At 38.7% G+C, this 22300-nt stretch overlaps 1 protein-coding gene across 1 annotated transcript in view; it reads right to left on the minus strand.

Annotated features, from left to right (window-relative positions):
• The window catches only part of LOC108697608 (jhy protein homolog), a 41965-nt gene extending 32386 nt beyond the window's left edge, over positions 1–9579 (minus strand). Inside the window, exons 1-2 of the mRNA XM_018227798.2 lie at positions 9492–9579; positions 5916–6251 (exon numbers count right to left, since the gene is read on the minus strand). Coding sequence (XP_018083287.1) covers positions 5916–6217 — 302 coding nt within the window. The 5' untranslated portion in view covers positions 6218–6251; positions 9492–9579. The remainder of the gene's footprint in view (positions 1–5915; positions 6252–9491) is intronic.
• Positions 9580–22300: the final 12721 nt, after the last annotated feature.

Consider the following 22300-nt stretch of genomic DNA (forward strand, 5'->3'; position numbering starts at 1 on the left):
AGATGCAGTAGAAATGGTTAAAAAACAAAGTGTTCTTTTTTGTTGAATGTTAATTAAAGGGGTTGTTCACCTTCTAAACACTTTTTTCAGTTCAGTTGTTTTTAGATTGTTCGCCATAAACAAAGACGTTTTTCAATTGCTTTAAAACTTTTATTTTTTACTGTTTTTTAAAAATGTACGTTTAAAGTTAAATATTCCTTTCTCAGCTCAGTGATCCAGCAGCATTCTGAACGGTTACAATTTAGTTGATACATTTCTCAACAGAATCTTTGGAATATTAGCAACTATTGTATCAATTCTAACAGCTGCCTTTAATGAAACTCAGGGATTCTGCTCAGCAGGGACAAAGATAACAAATGTATCAACTAAATGTATCAATTAAGAACAGGTAAAGAGTCGGCGACCTCCCCCCCAGAGCTGCTTTGAAAGGTGAAAATTTAAACGGCAATATTAGAAAAACAGTCACAAATAGAAAATAGAAAGTAATTAGAAAATGTATTTATTTCTGGTGAACTATCTGAAACCAATTGAATTGAAAAAAAGTGTTTGAAGTTGAACAACCTCTTTTATATAATACAAAGCTGACTTGGGTTCCAAAGGCCACTTTGTGACAAAATGAGTCTTGCCCCAGATGATACAGTGGTCCCACGACTGTGAAAAGGACCTTACTGCACCCAGCCAGCCAATGGTTAAGTGGGATAGTGCACATGTATGAGACAGATTAAATGTTCCATATCCAAGCGGTTAAGGGATGAATGGTAAGGATTCAACATGATATTTATCATGACAGTTATCAAAATAATTCGGTGAAAATACACCAAAAGCCCATACAATGGAATTGGGTGCATGTGTGAATAATCTTTTGGAAATGTTATTGCGTCTGTTTAACTTTTTCAAACTTTCATATATATGTAGCTATGCCTGTGTTCCTCCTGTATGAGGCTGGTTAACCAGATGCCACAACTCTGAAGCAGGGTGAAATAATTACTGGTCATGGGGCTGTATAGTTCCTTTTTTAACAGGGTGCAAAACTGCAGTCAACAGTAATAACATTATCTAAATTGTACTAAATGCATAGGCCTGATCCCCGTATTGGTAATTATGTAACTGTCCCTTTTTGAGTACTAGTGTATCCAGTATTACCTCTATTTTTCTATAGTAAGTGAGATTGGTGCACCCCCTGATAAATTGTGGTTTAGATCACCTGTGCCAAATGCTGTAATTAGTGATGGGCGAATCTGACCTGTTCCGCTACGACAAAAATTCAAGAAACGGCACAAATTCGCCAAAATGGATTGAAGTCTATAGGCATCAATTTTTTTTTGTCACATGACAATTTTTTTCACCGATAGGAGTCTATGGGGATCATTTTGTGGCGAAACTCTGCGAAAAATTTTGCTCATCACTAGCTGTCATTTTTTGTTCGATTACTGATTATATTTGCACTATATACACACTTGTACTTATTCTGAACCACCCACTTCTCCGCATACACAGTTTTAAAAGGTGCACACAAAAGAATCCAAAAGGAATTCCTCAAAGGAAAAGATAGTGACACCAACTGTAACTTTAACCAGATCTGTGTCCCATATACAGCAGGGCACCTTCCAACTACATCCAGTATATGCAAAGAGACAAGTAAAATCATATTCTTCTAAAGCGAGTGTTCTACTAGCAGTCTAAAGGTGTTATTTATCCAAAAAGTTCCCACTATTTTCTGAAAACTACTCCGAACAAATCCACACTGAATTTTCCACCCTATTTATCAATACATTTTTCCAAAAAATGTTTTGTAAGGGAAAAAAATCGTGAAAATTGTGAAAAAATCTGCATTGTTTTTTAGATTTGTCATCGAAAACTTCCTCAAAACCACAAATTGAACAAAACCCAGCGCAGACCGGGTTATCAACGGGACACCTGCCATTGACTTCTACATGAACTCAGCAGGTCTGAGTTGGAGTACTTTTTTATTCTGACTTTTAACATGAAACAATGGTGTTTTTCCCCTTTAAAAAAATTGTTCTTTAATAAATAGCCCCCTAAAGATTTAGCAGACCTGTGCCTCAGTCACTATTGAAGTTCTACCAGAAAAGATACAGAGGTTTTGAAGATGATCAGATTTATTTACATATAGGGAATAAGTGCACAACACAAATAACTGGTGCATTTTGCCATACTATTTACCACAATACAGAATTTCCCAAGTATTTATGTCTAGGTCATGCACTCACATGAGGGACTACAATGTTATACTGTATGTGGCGTTGAAAAAAAAGGTGTGCAAGTCCCGTATTTGTCATTATATGCACATATCCATCTCTGAGCAGTTTCAAATATGCAAAAAAGAGGCCACATAGAGGAACCCTGTTACAATGCACCTGCTCAGTGGAGGCTTGCCTTTTGCCTTAGAATAATCTGCAGTGTATCTAGTGGCTCAGTCACAATTGGTAGGAACAAGGCAAAAGCCATACTTAATGTAAGCTTATTCTTTATGGCATTATAAAATGTGCAAGCATTGCAACAGCAAAACCATGTGTGCTAATGTGGTAGCATAAATGCAATCTTGACTTTTGTTCTTTATTTCCAAACTGTAAACCTAAAACACATACTGCCAGCCTGAAACATCTAAAATATCTTGCTTATAATCCATACTTGTCTTTCATGGAGATAATACCCACAACAATAACTGTTTAAATATGCATTTGGTTAGCAATTTCAAGCAATACCCAAATAAGCACGGAGGGGGTGTTATTTCAGGTTTGAGTTACCAAATTTGTTCATATCAATTCAATTTCCTTTTTTTCCTATCTGACAGGAAACAGTGTTTAATGCGCATTACGTAATTAATTTGCCAGCCAAGGCCTTTGATAGATTATGTAATAACTCCATGGGTAGAGAAAATGGATGTGTAAGTGATCATTGCAAGCTCAGCTCCCCACAGGTCTTTTATTCTTTCCATTCCATTAGTCTTCATGAGAGCAATGCTACTCTGCATGTAGCCTTAATGGCTATTTCTTTCATACGGATCTATTCAGCAAATTTTCAAAACTGCGTTTTTTATCGAGAAAAAAAATATCAGACTGTAGCGTACTTTTTATTCTGTATAGTACATTATTTATTCAAAGATTACCGATCACATTCATCTTTTTCAGTATAATTGTGTTTTTATTGTTCATGACAAAAATGGCAGACTAGATTGGTACAAATATATATGTATATTGGTATGAAATTTATTATCTTAAAGCATCTAACCCATAAGGCTCTATACAGCAGGCCACTTCCCATAGTGTTTGACTACTTCAATATTTTTTTTTTTTAATGAATAACTTTTTCTCTGCAAAACAAGGCAAAATTTTTTGGACGCGCGTCTTTATTTGTTTTGTTCACGCATGACGCCATACAAGTCTATGGGTGTCATTTGTGAGCGAAATAAGGTGAAACAATTCGCCCATCCCTACGTATTATAAAAAAATTCACAATTGCAGTACGACACAATGGACACAATAGTTGCATGTCTTAGTGATCTTAATTAAAGGTCCATGCAACCAAAGACAATCCTTGCATTTTGCTATACTTGCGCTAGTGAACGTGACCCCTTCCTCTACTAAATAGCATGCACGTGTTCCTATTTCTGCAGAGGAACCCTCAGTGTCGAACTGGAGGGTCCGAGGCCTTCCAGGGCTTCAAACCAGGGGCCCTACCCCAGCCACAACCAACCTATAGGGCTCCCTCCCCAGCTGCAACACCCCTCCGGGCCCCTCAACCAACATGTGTACCTGTTCTCTCGATCTGGGCCAGGAGGGGGAAGATCGGGTGTAGGTCTGGGTCAGCGGGGCCCAACTGGTATTTACCCATTGTTGAGCAAGCCCAGTCTGACCCTGGGAACCCTGTAGCTATTGCCACCATGAAGCTGGTGGTAATTCCAAGGCTCCCTCTGAAGGCTGCATAATTGACACAGGTGACTTGTATCCAGTGAGTCACACGCAATCCTAATAATGCATAATATTAGAAATTATGATATCCCACTAACAAACTCTGTATGCAATTCCACAAGATTCATAAAAACACCACACAATTGCAGGTGTTGTTTAAAAACAAACACATCTGACTGATTACTATGGGTTATTAATCAATGTCAGCAAACTTAATGGGGAATTATCACGTCATTGTAATATAATAAGAAACTTATTCGATTTTCATAATAATTCCCCTTTAAAGGGCATGTAAAGGCAAAAAATTAAATCCCATTTGAATTTTCTTTAATTAAATGAAACCTATCTCCAATATACTTTAATTAAAAAATGTGTAGTTTTTATAAGAAACCTGACTGTAAGCAGTGAAATTCTCCCTTCATTTACTGCTGTGGATAGGAATTGTCAGACGGTCCCTAACTGCTGAGCAGGGAAACAATCATACTTATGAACAGCAGGGGGAGCCCCCGCCTTACTTCCCAGCCATGCAGAACTCAAGCAGCTTTGTTTATGATGATCCCTAAGCAGCCCAGACCACACTGAGCATGTGCACAGTCATAGTCTTGCAAAGATGTTTAACAAAGTTACAAGATTTTGACTCCCTGTAGCCAAATTTGAAAGCATAAATTATTTGTTTGATTAGGCTTGTGGTGCAGTAAGTTCATGTTTATATTTAGTATACAAAATACAGCATTTCTAGCCTTATTCTATTTTAGACTTTACATGCCCTTTAAAGAAACAGTTCAGTGTGAAAATAAAAACTAGATAAATAGATAGGATGTATTATTATATATTAGAAAGATTTTTTATTTTGCACAGCCTATTTACCCAGTTTTTATTTTTACACTAAACAATTCCTTTAAATGATAACTAAACCCTAAAAATGAATATGGTTAAAAATGTCATATTTTATTTACTGAACTTATCTCACCACCTTAAAGATTCAATTTGTTAATAGCAGCAATGATCCAGGAGTTTAAACTTGTCACAGGGGGTCACCATCTTGGAAAGTGTCTGTGACACTCACATGCTCAGTGGGCTCTGAGCAGCTGTTGAGAAGCTAAAATTAGGGGTTATCACAAATTGACCAGCAGAAAATAAAGTTAGTCTGTAATTTGAGATGATGCTACAGGGCTGATTATTAAATTCTGATGCTAATTGCACTGGTTTCTTCGCTACCATTTAATAATTATCTGGGTTAATTACAAATCAGCCTTGTGACATTTATAATCTATGTGTACTGTATATTTTGAGTGGGTTCCTAAAACAGTAAGTGACAGCAGCACAGAGCATGTGCAGTGAATCAGCAGAAAAGAAGATGGGGAGCTACTAGGGCATCTTTGGAGGCACTGATCTTCCCTGCAAAAGGACTGTGGTTGTCTTGGGCTGGTACAGAAGCCCAAAACATGTACAACATTTCTAGCTACTTCTTTAGTTAAGCTTTAGTTAATGTAACATGTTTCAGTGGCAATAATAATGTTCACAAACACCTTTGCAAACGTTTGAGACTGTTTGTGTCCTTTTATGATTATAGACCTCAATGACTTCCTCGCAATGTTTGTGAACAAATGGCTTTTGCAAACACGCGCATTATATGTAATACAATTTCGTAATCGTAAATATTTAACAAAACTCCAGAGTAGGTGTAAATGCTAACCTGTGCTTAGTGATGCAATATTGCGAGCAGTGCTAAACATTTGCAAAAATGTCATTTTAAAAAATGCTTGCAATCTAACTTTTAAGGGTATTTAGTGAAACTCGACTTTATTTCACTATTATTCTGAAAAAATTCTTGTTGCCTTGGCAACTCGACTATCATTATCGAACTAAAACCAGCGCCACAAAACTATTGTTAGAGAATCAGAAGTGTGCTTGGGTCTTTGTGCCTGACTATAATTGCAATCATAGATATTATTCAGATTTGTTAATCATTTAGAACCTTACCTTATTTCCTTGTGTCCAGTCCCTCCATTTTTGTGGTTAGGCGTATTTGCAATTTTATCATTTTCATCAACAATAGCATCTTTTCTTGCTCTGTCAGAATTAAAATCCTTTTGTTTGCCATAATTTTGGCGTTTGTCAGGCTGTACATCCTTTACAAGTTCTTCGATGTTAAAAATCCTGTCTTGCAGTTGTGACTGATATTGTATCTCCTGGGTTAAGCTTTCAGTGTCAGATTCATCTAAGCTATCTAAACTTAGATTTAGGTCTAATTCCTCTAAGGGTTGTGTTGTTCTTTCTCCCATTAGTAATTTTTAGATACTGATCAGCAAACCAATCCTAAATTGAAGTAAAAGAACATGTTTCTAAAAGTTGCTGTAACCACAAAATGTTTATATACAGAGTGCATACAAATATCAAACACCTAACAAAATGCCAAACTAGTGTTCCCCACATTAAAATAATGCACTTTTTCATACATCCCTATTGCAAAATTTTCACCTGTATTCCATCTGGATCATTTAGCTTGCGGGTTGTCTTACCTCTACTACACATGCTCAGTCCTGAATAGTAAAGGTAACCCATATTTTACCTAGGAGCAAATTGTGGGGCATAAGAATGGGCATTCTTTTAACAAATAAGGGATATGACCCTCAGACCTAAAGGGGGAAATTTACTAAAGGGCAAAGTGGCTAACGCTAGCGAAAATTCACCAGCGTGACGTCATTTTGGCACTTCGCCGATTTACTCACGGGTGCTGGTGTAAATTTGCTAGCGAAATAGACATACGCTAGCACTACTTTGCATCCTTATGCCAGACGAAGTTGCGCTCTGGCGAAGGGACATAACTATGCTAATTCACTAACTTGTGGATTTTACTGAACGTTACCTCTTGCGCCAGACTTGACTTCTAAGACCTCTATTTTATCTAATGAGTGTTTCCCAGACTTGTGTAGTGTAATGTAGTTTATGCTGCATATACGTCCATTGTACTTTAACTTGGCACCGTATGCAAATTAGGCATCGCTAGCGTAACTTTGCTTTGCTTTACAAATTAACGCTAGCGCAACTTTGCTACCCTTCGCCTCCCTGGGCGCAACTTTGGATTTTAGTGAATTTGAGCAGCCCTGGCGAAACTACGCCTGGCAAAGTATGTAAAGTGCAGCGAAGCCGTCACTATTGCATTTTCAGTTAAAGTGTTTATGTGTTAAATGAACAGCTACAAATGTATTTCTTGGCAACAAATGTCCTATTTATTATCTATGTACTATCTGATGCTAAAAGCCCTGGTTTCAGGTAATGAGAATCTGAATCAATTACTAATCAGCCTTATATTGTGACATGACAGTATATTGTGAGATGGCCCCTATCCTTAGATAACTCGCAGCAGCACAGAGCATGTGTTGCAAATCAGTTAAAAAAAGGAAATTGGGGAACTCTTGTGAGCATCATTGGAGGCACAGATCTTCCTTGCTAGGGAAGGGCTGTGGTTTCCTTGGGATGGTGCAGAACCACAAAGCATAATGTGCAGGATTTCTAGCCTACTTATTTGTTGAGTAATATCATATGTCCATAATGTATTTAAAAACTATAAATATGTATTAAAATTAAACACTTTAATAAAACACTAACAGGAATGTATAATCTTACTATAAATGCCAAATTGGCTAGTCCAGAGCTGAGTAAGCTTTGCTACAACTTCACGTAATGAATGGCAACATGAAACTCAACATTTTTCAAGCATGTGGGGCCTCATTCACATGCTGTGCATCAAACTGCAAAAATCAGCACAGTTTGCCATGTTGTACCCACCATATAATAGTTATCCCAAGATTTCAATGTCATCATTCCAACCACAATACTGACACACTAATGTAAGTGCAAATGTTGCATCCCTTTGTAAAGTAGAAATAAATTGCATCACACTACAGGAGCTTGTTGTGAGAGTTTTCTTACACACCTAATATTTACATGCTATTAATCAACAGTCTCAGAAAACCTCTCCTGAAGTATATAGAGAAATCTGCAACTGAACTGGAATATCTACTATATATACTACAGGTATGGAACCTGTTATCCAAAATGCTCGGGGGCCTGGGGTTTTCTGGATAATGGATCTTTCTGTAATTTGGAACTTCATACTTTGGGGTATATTTATCAAAGAGTGAATTAAGAGATCGCCACAATCCTCTAGAGTGAAATTCCGCCACTCTCCATTCATTTCTATTGGATTTCGAAAGGTGTATTTCTGAAAGGATGAACTTTCACTTTCTTTCATTTTGCTCTAGATTGACTTTACTCCTTGATAAATATGCCCCATAAAGTCTACTAGAAAATCATGTAAACATTAAATAAACCCAACAGGATTGTTTTGTCTCCAATAAGGATTAATTATTTCTTAGTTGGGATCAAGTACAAGCTACTGTTTTATTATTACAGAGATAAAGGAAAACATTATAAAAAAATTGGAGTTTTTGGATAAAATGGAGTCTATGGGAGATGACCTTTACATAATTTGGAGATTTCTAGATAATGGATTTCCGGATAACAGGTCCCATACCTGTACTGTCAAATTATAATGGACCCAACATTTGCCTGGCCTGAGTATGACCTTTAAATGTAATAAACGTTTTAAATGAAAATGATTCTCTTGAGAATGAGCATAAGCTCTCATACAAACTGAAACAAAATATATGTTAAAATTATCACTTTTCCACTGAGCGTGTGTTTATCAATATGTAAAATTTGGGAATTTTACCAGTTTTAAGAGATTTTAATCAGCTTATAAATAGGGCCAAAATGCCACTGTGAATGCATGTATATACAGTTATTTCTTACATTCAATATCTGAGTTTATTTATGATATTTAGTATATAAAAATGGTTGTGAATTTGCCTCACAATTTACCTCCCAATACCTCATGCCGTGTTACTACTTATGCAGGTTTATATGTTTAAGGCAATGCTGTTCTTTAACAATTAAAGGAACAGTTCAGTGTGAAAATAAAAACTGTGTAAATAGACAGGCTGTGCAAAATAAAAAATGTTTCTAATATAGTTAGTTAGCCAAAAATGTAATATATAAAGGCTGGAGTGAACAGATGTCTAATAAAACAGCCAGAATCCAACTTCCTGCTTTTCAGCTCTATAACTCTGAGTTAGTCAGCGACTTGAAGGGGGGCCACATAGTACATTTCTGTTCAGTGAGTTTGTAATTGACCTGACCCTCAGCATTCAGCTCAGATTCAAAAGCAACAGATATGACCCATGTGGCCCCCACTCAAGTCTCTGATTGGTTACTGCCTGGTAACCAGGGTAACCAGTCAGTGTAAACCAAGAGAGCTGAAAAGCAGGAAGTAGTGTTCTGACTGACATGTTATACATCAAATCACACATTTTTTTGACATTTTTTATTTTGCACAGCCTATCTATTTAGCCAGTTTTTATTTTTACACTGAACTGTTCCTTTAAGCCTTTGAGGCAAAGTTGTTTTTAAGGGATTTGCTACTGTAACAATGTGCTGATAAACAGCAAACACTCTAACACTTGAAATCCTGAAATAAAGTGTTTTATTCCTTACCTGGCTAGTTTCAAGCAGGATACCAGCAATGTAATGTGCTCTCTCTCCTAGCTGCTTCCTTGTTAGTGATCCCGGGGGTTGCTATGGCTCCCAAGTGAACAACAAACAGCCCATAACAAAGGGTTTCTTTGCACACAACACTGCTGAGGCCTAGGAAGTCATCACTGCAGAATGTGCCTGAATAGGAGAGAGATGATTGAATTGCCAAGCTGGGTTATTTCATTACACTTCAGGAGAGATGTTCAATGTGCTTTGTGCATTCATTTGTCAAACTACTATACGTTGGTTTATGAAGATTTTATAGCAACAGCCATGTGTTTCTAAGTGATGTTTTTTTAAATCCTTTCGTTTACCACAGAACGAGGAAACCAGTGAAAATAAAATGACAGCTTTTATAAACCTAGACCAACTTTTTCAGTAATTCACACTATTATCATTATCGTTATTGCATTATACTAATACAGGGATTAGACAAAATAACCAATAGACCTAACAAAATCAACAAATAGTATGATTTATAACATTTCCGATCAGATTTCGTTGAGGCATTTCAGATTTTTCATATGAATGAAAACCTCAAATATAATAAAGTCACCATCATATTTTGTCTTGATTGTTCATGTTTCTAAACTCGAAAATTTAATTTTTATGGAATATGCTCTAAAATATTGAAGAATAGCCAGATAACATAAGTTTCTACAAATGTTCATCATGAGTGCTGAATCGTATCTTTCACGTGTTCTATTTTCGCAAAGCAATTCCTAATTCAAACAGTAAATGGAATAGGGTTTACCACAAATCATTTTTTGCATGAGGGGATCTTGGGTGCAACAGTTGTATAACTAGATGTTTATACTGGCATTTTCTATAAAATACAAGAACATGTCTGTATAATTTACTTACTTATGAAACCCCACATTCATGTTCTCTGACAAAACTGTCCCAAGCCACCTCCATGTCCAGTAGTACCTACTGCAATAAGACCCAAACTGCCTATGATGGAAAGACGGTTCTGTCACTCATTCACTCAAGTTGGGGTGGAAATTTTTTTTTTGCACAAGCAAGATCAATGGGGTTTCTTTTTATATAAAAAAAGGTTAAAGAGAAGGAAGGAAAAGGAAAGAAAGAGGTGGGAGAGGGGAAGTTGAAGTCGGATGGGAATAGCCTCCATTAGTTGTTAGAAGTAGATGGCAATTCAAGCCATGGAGTCCATATGTTATCAAAGGTAGGTAAGCTTATACAGATCCAGTTGTGAGTTAACTAGAGCAATCCATCAGTTGAGAGTTAGTGGTGATGGGCCCATCCAGAGTAGTGGGATCATCTCATTAGCATAGAATAAGAGTAATCTCTCATTAGATGTCTGGTATGCACTCTGGGCACCAGGGAGTCCAGTAGGTACAATAAGCAAGTAGCTGAGTTAGGCTCTTAGGGAAGTGGCAACTCAGTGGCCATAAAATTTATAACCCATTTCAAAAATGTGTGTATTAGGGGGCAATCCCATAGTAAGTGCAAGAAGTTAGCAGTTGGGGCTCTACATCTAGGGCAGTTGGGGGAGCTAATCCTTTCCATACAATGTAACTTTTGTAGTGTTATATTTGATGGATAATTATGAATTGTATAAGCTTGTTCCTTGAACTTCCTATAATAAAATTAATTCAGACTATGTATGGTTTATGTCCTGCAAGATCTTCTTGGGTGAAGTGGGTGAAGGTTATGTTGTAAGAATAGTGATGGATCTTTGTGTATAGATAACCCCAGAATTTAAAATTTTCTGCCAATTTAAGAGTACATTTTGGGTCTGTCATCAGCGGAGGATGTCCATCTAAGAGAAAAACAATGGACATATATCAATTGATTTGGAGGCCCGAAAATGTACCAAAGTGTTTAATGATATTGAAGACAGAGGTGAAAGAGTCATGGAGGTCTGCTAAATATAGTAACATATCATCTACATATAATGAGATTTTTTTCTTCAACAGTTTTATTTATAAGTTTTCAGACCTGTTGAGAGTGCCTGATTTCTCTTGCCATAGGTTCAATTTCTAACACACATGTTAGTGGGGGAAGGGGGCATCCTTGGCAGAAGCCCCATGTGAGGTGAAATGTAGGAGAGTCAATTCCATTAACCCAGATAGATGTCTTTGGTTCATTATACATTAGCTTGATCCACTAAGTGAAAGAGGGGCTGAAACTTATTATAGTTATGACTTCCCAAAGATGGAAAAGGGTAAAATGGAGCATGGAACAGGACAGCCCTAGGAACTGTGCCTAATCCTGGGTTTGTTTTTGACTTTATCCTCTCTTGACTTTGATCCCAGCTGCCTGCTATGAATTTTGCTGCCACCCAAATATGATTCTGCTTGATTCTGGATCATACTTTTCTTTGGTTATCTCTCTGTGTTTGGGTTCTCCATCACTGCAACAGCAGAAAGTTCCAGGGCGGGGAAAAAAGTGCATTGTTTACATTAGTATTCAATTGTATGGAATGTTCACCCGGCATGAATGACTGAAGCTGCACTCTCTCCACATCACTCCCTCAGGGACTGGATGGGTATGCACTTATCGTCTGAGATGATTTAGGGGCAATTTCATCAAAAAGAAGATTTCTTTGCTTTATTACAAATAATACTGACATAGTCCTATTATAGAAGCCAGTATTACTTTAAGGGACCCCATGACAAAATTATTTTATCTGAAGAAAACTACAACACAACAATTAACATTCCACAGAACACAAAATCCACTGTAACCCATTCAAGCATAGGCAATCAGCATTGTAGAACTACAATTGACAGCATACCATCACTTGCTCTCCACACTTTGGATTTCTAAAAGCTACTAAGGATCCTTTAGTAAAAGGGGCAGTGTACTCACAAGGCACCCTTTGCAGATTATCTATCATTTGTTGCTTTCTTGTAAATATGTTATTGCTGTGCAAAATTAATGAAAGTTTAGAATCTGTGTGTAATTATTATATGCAAGGGGTTACTTGAACAATCCTAAATCTATGCAGGCTGTATGTAGCATGTAACCATGTGAATGCCAGCAAGTCTACAGGGGAGATGTATTAGAGGGGTGATGCACCAATAGGGTAACATTATATTATGGTAAAGTGATTGCTATCAATGAGTGTACACATGTTTACAATATTTACACATGATAGATCCCATTTAAGAATGAGGCATAAACCAGATATGTAATGGAATATGTCTAAATATTCACTGAAGCTGGACTGGATTTGAAGCTATTTCTGGAAGTCAAATAGGTGATATTTGGCCTTCTTGGTTATTTAGTTTTCTGCAAATACCACAGAAGTGCATATGTTTTGTAAAACATCTTTAACCTGATTATTGGCATTAGAACATTGCTAGAGATTTCTGGATAATTTCCTTCTGGATGGTGGATGTCACCTGCATACAGTACTGTATATATGGCAACAAATCACATAAAAATAATTCAGCACTTATAAAGCAATCATTAGCCAGAAACACATAATACATAAGAAAGCTACAGTAACTGTACATCACTATATACAAAGTCATATCTGAATAAAGCTAGCCAAATGTTTGCTATGTTCACAATCGAAGCCATTAGATTAACGTTTCATCATTGCATTAAACAATTGGTTCCTCTTGTACTGATTGATTGATCCTTGCTTACCAACCATGAGAAAACATAACAATTATTTAGCTTTACATGCAGTAATTTAAGTGCTAGGTTAAGTATTAGTTAAGTATGTCTGGTGAATGTGTATTTGAAGTCCATTTGACAAGGGATAGAGTTTTGGTACTGCATATACCAGTGATCCCAAACCAGTGGCTTGTGAGCAACATGTTGCTCACCAACCCATTTGATGTTGCTCCCAGTGATCTCAGATCAGGTTCTCATTTTTGAATTCCTGGCTTGTAGGCACATATATAAAGGCACAAAAATCAGGTGCACTACCAAACAAAGTCTTCTGCAGGCTGCCAGTACACATGGTGCAACCAAATAACCAATCAAAACCCTTATTTGGCACTACCTATGAATACTTGTGTTCAGTGCTGGGCCAGGTTGGCCTGACTCCAAAATGGCAATCGGACTAGTCCCTGGATAAACTTATACTATGATCTTCCATAACCCTGTATTCCCTCACCTGCTAAAAAGCCATTCAACCCCTTTTTAAAGTTATCTAATGTATCAGCCTGTACAACTGATTCAGGAAGAGAATTCTACATCTTCACAGCTCTCACTGTAAAAAAACACTTCTGAATATTTAGGCGAAACCTCTTTTCTTCTAATCGGATTTGGTGATCTTGCATCAACTGGAAAGACCTACTGGTAAATAAAGCATTAGAGTGATTATTATATGATCCCCTTATATATTTATACATAGTTATCATATCACCCCTGAAGAGCCTCTTCTCCAGCGTGAACAACCCCAACTTGGCCAGTCTTTCCTCATAGCTAAGATTTTGCATACCTTTTACCAGCTTAGTTGCCCTTCTAAAACAATAATGTCCAGTTTGAGCACTGGAGACCAGTGGTTCTATCTAAGCTGATCAGATAACCCTGCACTACACTGATGAGCCTCAAGAAAGGCGAAACTGGTCTGTAGTTGGGAATCTGATCAGCTATTATCCTGGCTTCTGCTTTAAAAACCCAGTGGGTGAGCTTTAGCCTATAGGATAAACCCATGTAAATGGGACTTTCTTGGAGCTTGTTTGGAATTCATTCCCAGGATTCCTTTTATTTATTTAGCACTGGAGACCAAAACTGTACGGCATATGAGGTGTAACAGTATGCTATTTAGGCTAAGAGCTTCGCTTTAAATGTGGTATCAGATGCTTATCTACATAAGCCTCAAAAAAACAAAGTAAAGCAAAATGTATAGAATAAATAAAGAGGGGGAAAAATGGATAAAATACTGGAAAGGGTTAATAAAGACAAAATAAACTGAATTTCAAATGTATAGGACCCATTTATAAAATATAATTTATTTTCCAGTGGCCTTTATAAAGCTTAAATTGAAATTAAATTTGAAACAATATAATATCTGACCATTTCTCACTTTGTCCTTTGTCACTAAGGTGACCATGAAAAGAAAACAAGTACCGTATATTAAAAAATGCAATTTGTGTGAAAAACTGTTTTTAAACAAGGTCGCTTTAATATTGCTTAAAAGCAATTAACACCAATTGATACATCGTCACCTTTGGTTCCTCACACCTATTGCCATAAACTAAAAATGAAATAAAAAATGTTAGTTTAAATTAAAGTTAATAATATAGGTAAGTTTTTGCTAACCATGGCCATTTTCTGTTTGTTTTTCATTGTTTGACCTAGATTTTGTGCTTTCTAATGTCTGATCAGAGGTTTAATTTTCTGTTAAAAAAAGTTTAAGTTAAAGACTTTTAAATAGGCAGTTAATGTTGTCATCTGTGCATGAATGTTTGCATTAATAATAACAACATTTTTTACATTATCTCTCAATTTTGATAATAAAAGTCAACCATATAAAGTATTGTTTATTTCTCCAGCTCAAAAGAGTAAGCATAAGAGCACAATAATCAGTCAAAAAGCTCATGGATATTTTACCCAAGTAGGGAACATTCACTTATCAGCCATTTCTAAAGAAGGAAAGAAGCAGGGTTAGCAGGTGTACAGTCCCTGAACAACAAAAACATAGCAAGTGCATAGAATTCCCAGCTGCACGTATGAAAAAAAAGCTTTCGTGTGTTTGTTATTTTAATTTATTTTTTTCAGACTCATCATAATTCCTTGATTGTGTCAGTTTGTGGATTCTAATGTAGGGCCATCTTTTGAAAGGTGGAAATAAACAGCCTTTCTCCATTAATTAATTAAGCTCCCATTAGTAGACATGTGCATACATTTGGAGAATGGTCTGTATTACTTAAGATGTTATTCTGCCATCAATAGTTGGAAGTACTTTACTAATGGTTTATCTATGAGATGCTGTAGGCTTGAACATTACTGATAAGTGAATTGCAGTTACACACAGCTTAAATCAAGTCCTTTTTACATTTCAGCTTTAAAATGCTGTAATTTAATCATTTCTCATTAGAGGAGATGAACTATGCTCTAGTCAAAACATTAAACAACAATTAACACAGTCACTTAATATTCCAAGACATTCATTTTTACTTTGCTTGCTTTTATAGTTGAGCATGTATGTTTTTATTGAAAAATGTAAAAGGAAATATTTAACGAGGTCACTAAGGTTTATTCTATCACTGTATAAAAGTGAAGCAAATATGTTAGACTTCTGCTATTCACTTCATGCAATTATCCTCTAGTATCCTTATATAAAGCTTTTTTCTGCCCTTCTAGTTCATGAACCTTCATGGTTTTATATCAATTAACACAATAGTATATAAAAATAATGTAAGCCAATGTAAACATTTTCAACTAGGATACCTATCTTCAAAGGCACTGAAACAAGATTAAGGAGGTACAGAAAACTTTCATTAGGACCTTTTCTGTTTAGCCGATTACTGTTGATTTCTAGTGATTCCAAATAAAAAATAAAGAATTTAAAATGGATTTGTATGCAAGTTATCCAACACATAAACAAATATCACATCTGCTTATTTGAGCAGATTTGGAGGCGTGAATCATCATTTTCTTGGTTTGTGCTGTAAAAGAATGAAATAATGTACAGAGTATCTAGCTTTGTTCTCTTTCCAGGGGTTATTCTGTTAACATAAGCATAAGATTAGGCAACTGCTCCTAAAATGAAAAGACATTCACTAAGCATTAGACCATTGTCATTTGTTTCAGGACCTTGTATTCCATATCTACATTTGGTTTAAGATGCAGCAAAACTATTTATTTAGACACAAGCATTTATCTTTTTTATTTGCAACAGAATTATGTGATAGAATTAAGTAAAGCTGCAGAGAAGTAGATACGTTTGTTGAGTTATGCAAACACAACTATCATGGTTCTAACCTTTCTTTCATTCAGCATTCGCCTTTTTCAGTTTCAGGGAAAAAAAATGGACTATGATTGTCAAGAATGATATCATAAGGGTGACCCAGATAAGAACAGTATTTGATGTGCAGATACTTTAAAATCTGAAAAACAGTTTAACGGGAGACTTACTTTCCATAATGTAACTATGTCAACTAACAATTCTTCTAAATGATGTAACATACAGACACTCATGCCTTGGAAACCTGGCGGTAATTTTACATGTAATTTTAAAAGTGTAAATATTCTAAAAAATCAACCCATTCTGAAACATTAGATTTTAGAATGCTACAGTTACGTGTAATGTAGGGTATCCCCAACTCAGAACTAACTCAAGGATCCAGTCTCGTCTCACTCTCCTGCCTATAGCAGCCGCCTTTGGCTTAGGGAGGAGCCCTCCGCTACTCAGATGCCACCAGGTCTTAATGTGAGAGGACCAAGTTGAGAAAGAGAGTTCTGAGCAGGCTAGGGAACCAAACGTGTAGTAGTAGAACGGGAAGCAAGAAGCATAGTCAATGGGCAGGCCAGGTCAGTAACAATCAGGCAATGCAGTACAAAATCAGGAACAGAAGCATAGTCAAGGTCACAGCCTGGGGTCAAAAGCAAACAGGAACATGGTACACAATCAGAATCCAAAGAGTGGTCAAGAGCAGGCTAGGGTCAGGTCAGGCAGCAAACAATAGAAGGTCAGGGCCAGGCAGGATCAAGAACAGGTTTAAACAGACTTGGAAACATACCCAGGAACTATACAAAATAGACCTTATGTTTGGCAGCATGTTATGAAGCACAAGCCCTTTAAATATTTGAATTTCACTGCAATGCTCAATGACGTCACGCAGCACGCCGAATAAGGCCGAAGATACCTGACCCCCGATTAAAATTGGAAGCAGCAACATCAGGAGCAGCACACAGCAGAGGAAGAAGACAGCTGGCATCCCTGCAGTGAGTGCTGCAGGCATCCCTGCTTTCCCACTAGACCACCAGGTATTCTTAAGTTAATGTTATGGGTAGAAACAAAAAAACTAGAATTCAGCTCATGTACTTCTTCTCTTCAATTATGGAAAAGTTAAGAAATTACCTGATGTAATAGGTTGGTTGCTGGCTGTATTATAAGTAGGGATGCACCGAATCCAGGATTCGTTTCGGGATTCAGACAGGATTTTCAGCAGGATTTGGATTCGACCGAATCCTTCTGCCCGGCCAAAAAGAATCCGAATCCTAATTTGCATAAATTCTGTATTATTCGGTATTAGTGAAGGATTCAAAAATAGTGGCCGAATTCAAAATAGTGGATTCAATGCATCCTTAATTATAACTGGATATTATTTCCATGTGAAAACTGGAAGCTTTTTGCTCTGAGAATGGAGACAATGATAATAAAATATAGATACTCCATCTATAATTATGTAAAAAATACCAAGAGCAATGTAAATTATATTTTTCATTAAAATTTAAAAAAAATTGCAGTATTTTTTACAACCTGGATATAAATAGGGATGTAGCGAACGTCGGAAAAAAAGTTCGCGAACATATTCGCGAACTTGCGCAAAAACGCGAGCGGTTCGCGAACGGTTCGCGAACCCCATAGACTTCAATGGGAAGGCGAACTTTAACATCTAGAAAAGACATTTCTGGCCAGAAAAATGATTTTAAAGTTGTTTAAAGGGTGCAACGACCTGGACAGTGGCATGCCAGAGGGGGATCAAGGGCAAAAATGTATCTGAAAAATCTGCCTGTGTGTGCTTGGAAGAGATAGTGTAGGGGGAGAGCTGTTAGTGATTTCAGGGACAGATGATAGTAAGTTTGCTGGCTAGTAATCTGCTTGATACTGCTCTGTATTGGAGGGACAGAAGTCTGCAGGGATTTGAGGGACATTTTAGCTTAGGTAGCTTTTCTGGCTAGTAATCTACTGTTCTCTTTAAACAACTGCCATACGTTGACCTTGTAGGCATTGTTTGCCCAGTTTTTTTGGACGCAGCCACTGAAGCACAGTTGCCATAAAAAATATGCCATATAAATGCTGAAAATAGTCATTTTTCGCCATACGTTGACCTTGTAGACATTGTTTGCCCAGTTTTTTTGGTTGCAGCCACTGAAGCACAGTTGCCAGAAAAAATATGCCATATAAATGCTGAAAATAGTCATTTTTCGCCATACGTTGACCTTGTAGACATTGTTTGCCCAGTTTTTTTGGTTGCAGCCACTGAAGCACAGTTGCCAGAAAAAATATGCCATATAAATGCTGAAAATAGTCATTTTTTGCCATACGTTGACCTTGTAGGCATTGTTTGCCCAGTTTTTTTGGTCGCAGCCACTGAAGCACAGTTGCCAGAAAAAATATGCCATATAAATGCTGAAAATAGTCATTTTTTGCCATATACGTTGAGTCAACGTATGGCAAAAAATTACTATTTTCAGCATTTATATGGCATATTTTTTCTGGCCTCTGTGCTTCAGTGGCTGCGGCCAAAAAAACTGGGCAAACAATGCCTACAAGGTCAACGTCGTTGACCTTGTAGGCATTGTTTGCCCAGTTTTTTTGTCCGCAGCCAATGAAGCACAGAGGCCAGAAAAAATATGCCATATAAATGCTGAAAATAGTCATTTTTTTGGTCGCAGCCACTGAAGCACAGTTGCCAGAAAAATTATGCCATATAAATGCTGAAAATATGCATTTTTTTGGTTGCAGCCACTGAAGCACAGAGGCCAGAAAAATTATGCCATATAAATGCTGAAAATATAAATTTTTTTGGTTGCAGCCACTGAAGCACAGAGGCCAGAAAAATTATGCCATATAAATGCTGAAAATATGCATTTTTTTGGTCGCAGCCACTGAAGCACAGTTGCCAGAAAAATTATGCCATATAAATGCTGAAAATATAAATTTTTTTGGTTGCAGCCACTGAAGCACAGAGGCCAGAAAAATTATGCCATATAAATGCTGAAAATATGCATTTTTTTGGTTGCAGCCACTGAAGCACAGAGGCCAGAAAAATTATGCCATATAAATGCAGAAAATATGCATTTTTTTGGACGCAGCCACTGAAGCACAGTTGCCAGAAAAAATATGCCATATAAATGCTGAAAATAGTCATTTTTTGCCATACGTTGACCTTGTAGACATTGTTTGCCCAGTTTTTTTGGTTGCAGCCACTGAAGCACAGAGGCCAGAAAAAATTAAACCAGTAGGGTTTGCACCCTAGTTTGTAACGGTGGCGGAGGGAGGAGGAGGACGCTAAAGGACAGCTGTGTGTGGAGTCATGAGGCTTGAAGAGAAGGACAGCTGCATAGAAGTCAGAACAAGTCTTCCGGCGTGCAGTAACCCTCCGAGATCCACCCCTCATTCATTTTAATAAAGGTCAGGTAATCGACACTTTTGTGACCTAGGCGAGTTCTCTTCTCAGTTACAATCCCTCCTGCTGCACTGAAGGTCCTTTCTGAGAGCACACTTGAGGCTGGGCAAGACAAGAGGTTCATGGCAAATTGTGACAGCTCTGGCCACAGATCAAGCCTGCACACCCAGTAGTCCAGGGGTTCATCGCTCCTCAGAGTGTCGATATCTGCAGTTAATGCCAGGTAGTCCGCTACCTGCCGGTCGAGGCGTTCTTTGAGGGTGGATCCAGAAGGGTTGTGGCGCTGCCTTGGACAGAAAAACATTTGCATGTCTGACGTTACAGACTGGCCAAAGGGCTTTGTCCTTGCAGGTGTGCTCGTGGCAGGATTACTGGCACCTCTGCCCCTGGAATGTTGATGAGTTCCTGAAGTGACATCACCCTTAAAAGCATTGTACAACATGTTTTGCAGGCTGGTTTGTAAATGCCGCATCTTTTCGGACTTGTGGTATGTTGGTAACATTTCTGACACTTTATGCTTGTACCGAGGGTCTAGTAGCGTTGCGACCCAGTACAGGTCCTTCTCCTTAAGCCTCTTGATACGGGGGTCCTTCAACAGGCATGACAGCATGAAAGACCCCATTCTCACAAGGTTGGATGCAGAGCTATCCATCTCCGCTTCCTCATTATCAAGGACTGCATCATCCACGGTCTCCTCCCCCAGCCACGTACAAGACCAGGGGTCCCCAAAAGGTCACCACTAGCCCCCTGGGAAGCCTGCTCCTGTTGGTCCTCCTCCTCCTCCTCCACAAAGCCACCTTCCTCCTCTGACTCCACTTCTGGCACCTCTCCCTGCGTTGCAGCAGGTGCCTGGGTTCGTTCTGGTGATTCCGACCTGAAATCGTGCGCTTCCAGCTCCTCGTCACGCTGGTCTACAGCCTCATCTGTCACTCGTCGCACGGCACGCTCCAGGAAGAAAGCGAAGGGTATTAGGTCGCTGATGGTGCCTTCGGTGCGACTGACCATATTTGTCACCTCTTCAAAAGGTCGCATGAGCCTGCAGGCATCGCGCATAAGCACCCAGTAACGGGGGAAAAAAATCCCCAGCTGTGCAGATCCAGTCCTACCACCCAGTTCAAAAAGGTACTCGTTGACGGCCCTTTGTTGTTGCAGCAGACGTTCCAACATAAGGAGCGTTGAATTCCAGCGAGTCTGGCTGTCAGAAATCAAACGCCTGACTGGCATGTTGTAGCGCTGCTGAATGTCAGCAAGGCGTGCCATGGCTGTGTAGGAACGTCTGAAATGGGCCGACACCTTTCTGGACTGGGTGAGAACGTCCTGGAATCCTGGGTACTTGGAGACAAAACGTTGGACTATTAAATTTAACACATGTGCCATGCAGGGCACATGTGTTAAATTGCCTAGTCTCAACGCTGCCAACAGATTGCTTCCATTGTCACACACCACTTTTCCGATCTGCAGTTGGTGTGGGGTCAGCCACCGATCGGCCTGTGACTGCAGAGATGACAGGAGTACAGATCCGGTATGGTTTTTGCTTTCCAGGCACGTCATCCCCAAGACAGCGTGACAACGGCGTACCTGGCACGTCGAATAGCCTAGGGGGAGCTGGGGGTGCACAGGTGTGGAGGAGGAGAAGGAGGACCCAGCAGCAGAGTAAGAAGAAGAAGAAGACGAGGTAGAGAGCGATGGAGGAGTAGAGGTGGTGGCAGAACCGCGTGCAATCCGTGGCGGTGACACCAACTCCACTGTTGTTGTTGAGCTACCCATTCCCTGCTTCCCAGCCATTACCAAGTTCACCCAGTGGGCAGTGTAGGTGACATACCTGCCCTGACCATGCTTGGAGGACCATGCGTCAGTAGTCATATGGACCTTTGGCCCAACACTAAGTGACAGAGATGCGGTAACTTGGCTCTGCACATGTTGGTACAGGTGTGGTATTCCCTTTTTAAAAAACAAATTGCGGCTGGGTACCTTCCACTGCGGTGTCCCAATTGCTACAAATTTGCGGAAGGCCTCAGAGTCCACCAGCTGGTATGGTAAAAGCTGGCGGGCTAAGAGTGCAGACAAGCCAGCTGTCAGACGCCGGGCAAGGGGGTGACAGTCAGACATTGGCTTCTTACGCTCAAACATGGCCTTCACAGAAACTTGGCTGGTGGCAGATGACTGGGAATGGGAACAGGTGGTCAAGGTGGAAGGCGGAGTGGAGGGTGGTTCAGACGGGTCAAGGAGAGCAGAGGTAGAGCAGTAAGATGCTGGACCAGAAGGAGTGTGGCTTTTAGTTTGCCTGTTGCCTTTGAGGTGTTGCTCCCAAAGTGCTTTGTGCTTGCCGCTCATGTGCCTTCGCATAGAAGTTGTACCTATGTGGCTGTTGGGCTTACCAAGGCTCAGTTTCTGACTGCACTCATTGCAAATTACAATGCTTTTGTCAGAGGCACACACATTAAAAAAATCCCACACTGCTGACTTTTTGGAAGTGTGCGATCT

This window comes from Xenopus laevis, chromosome 7S (genome assembly GCF_017654675.1).
Source record: "Xenopus laevis strain J_2021 chromosome 7S, Xenopus_laevis_v10.1, whole genome shotgun sequence".
Taxonomy (NCBI): Eukaryota; Metazoa; Chordata; class Amphibia; order Anura; family Pipidae; genus Xenopus; species Xenopus laevis.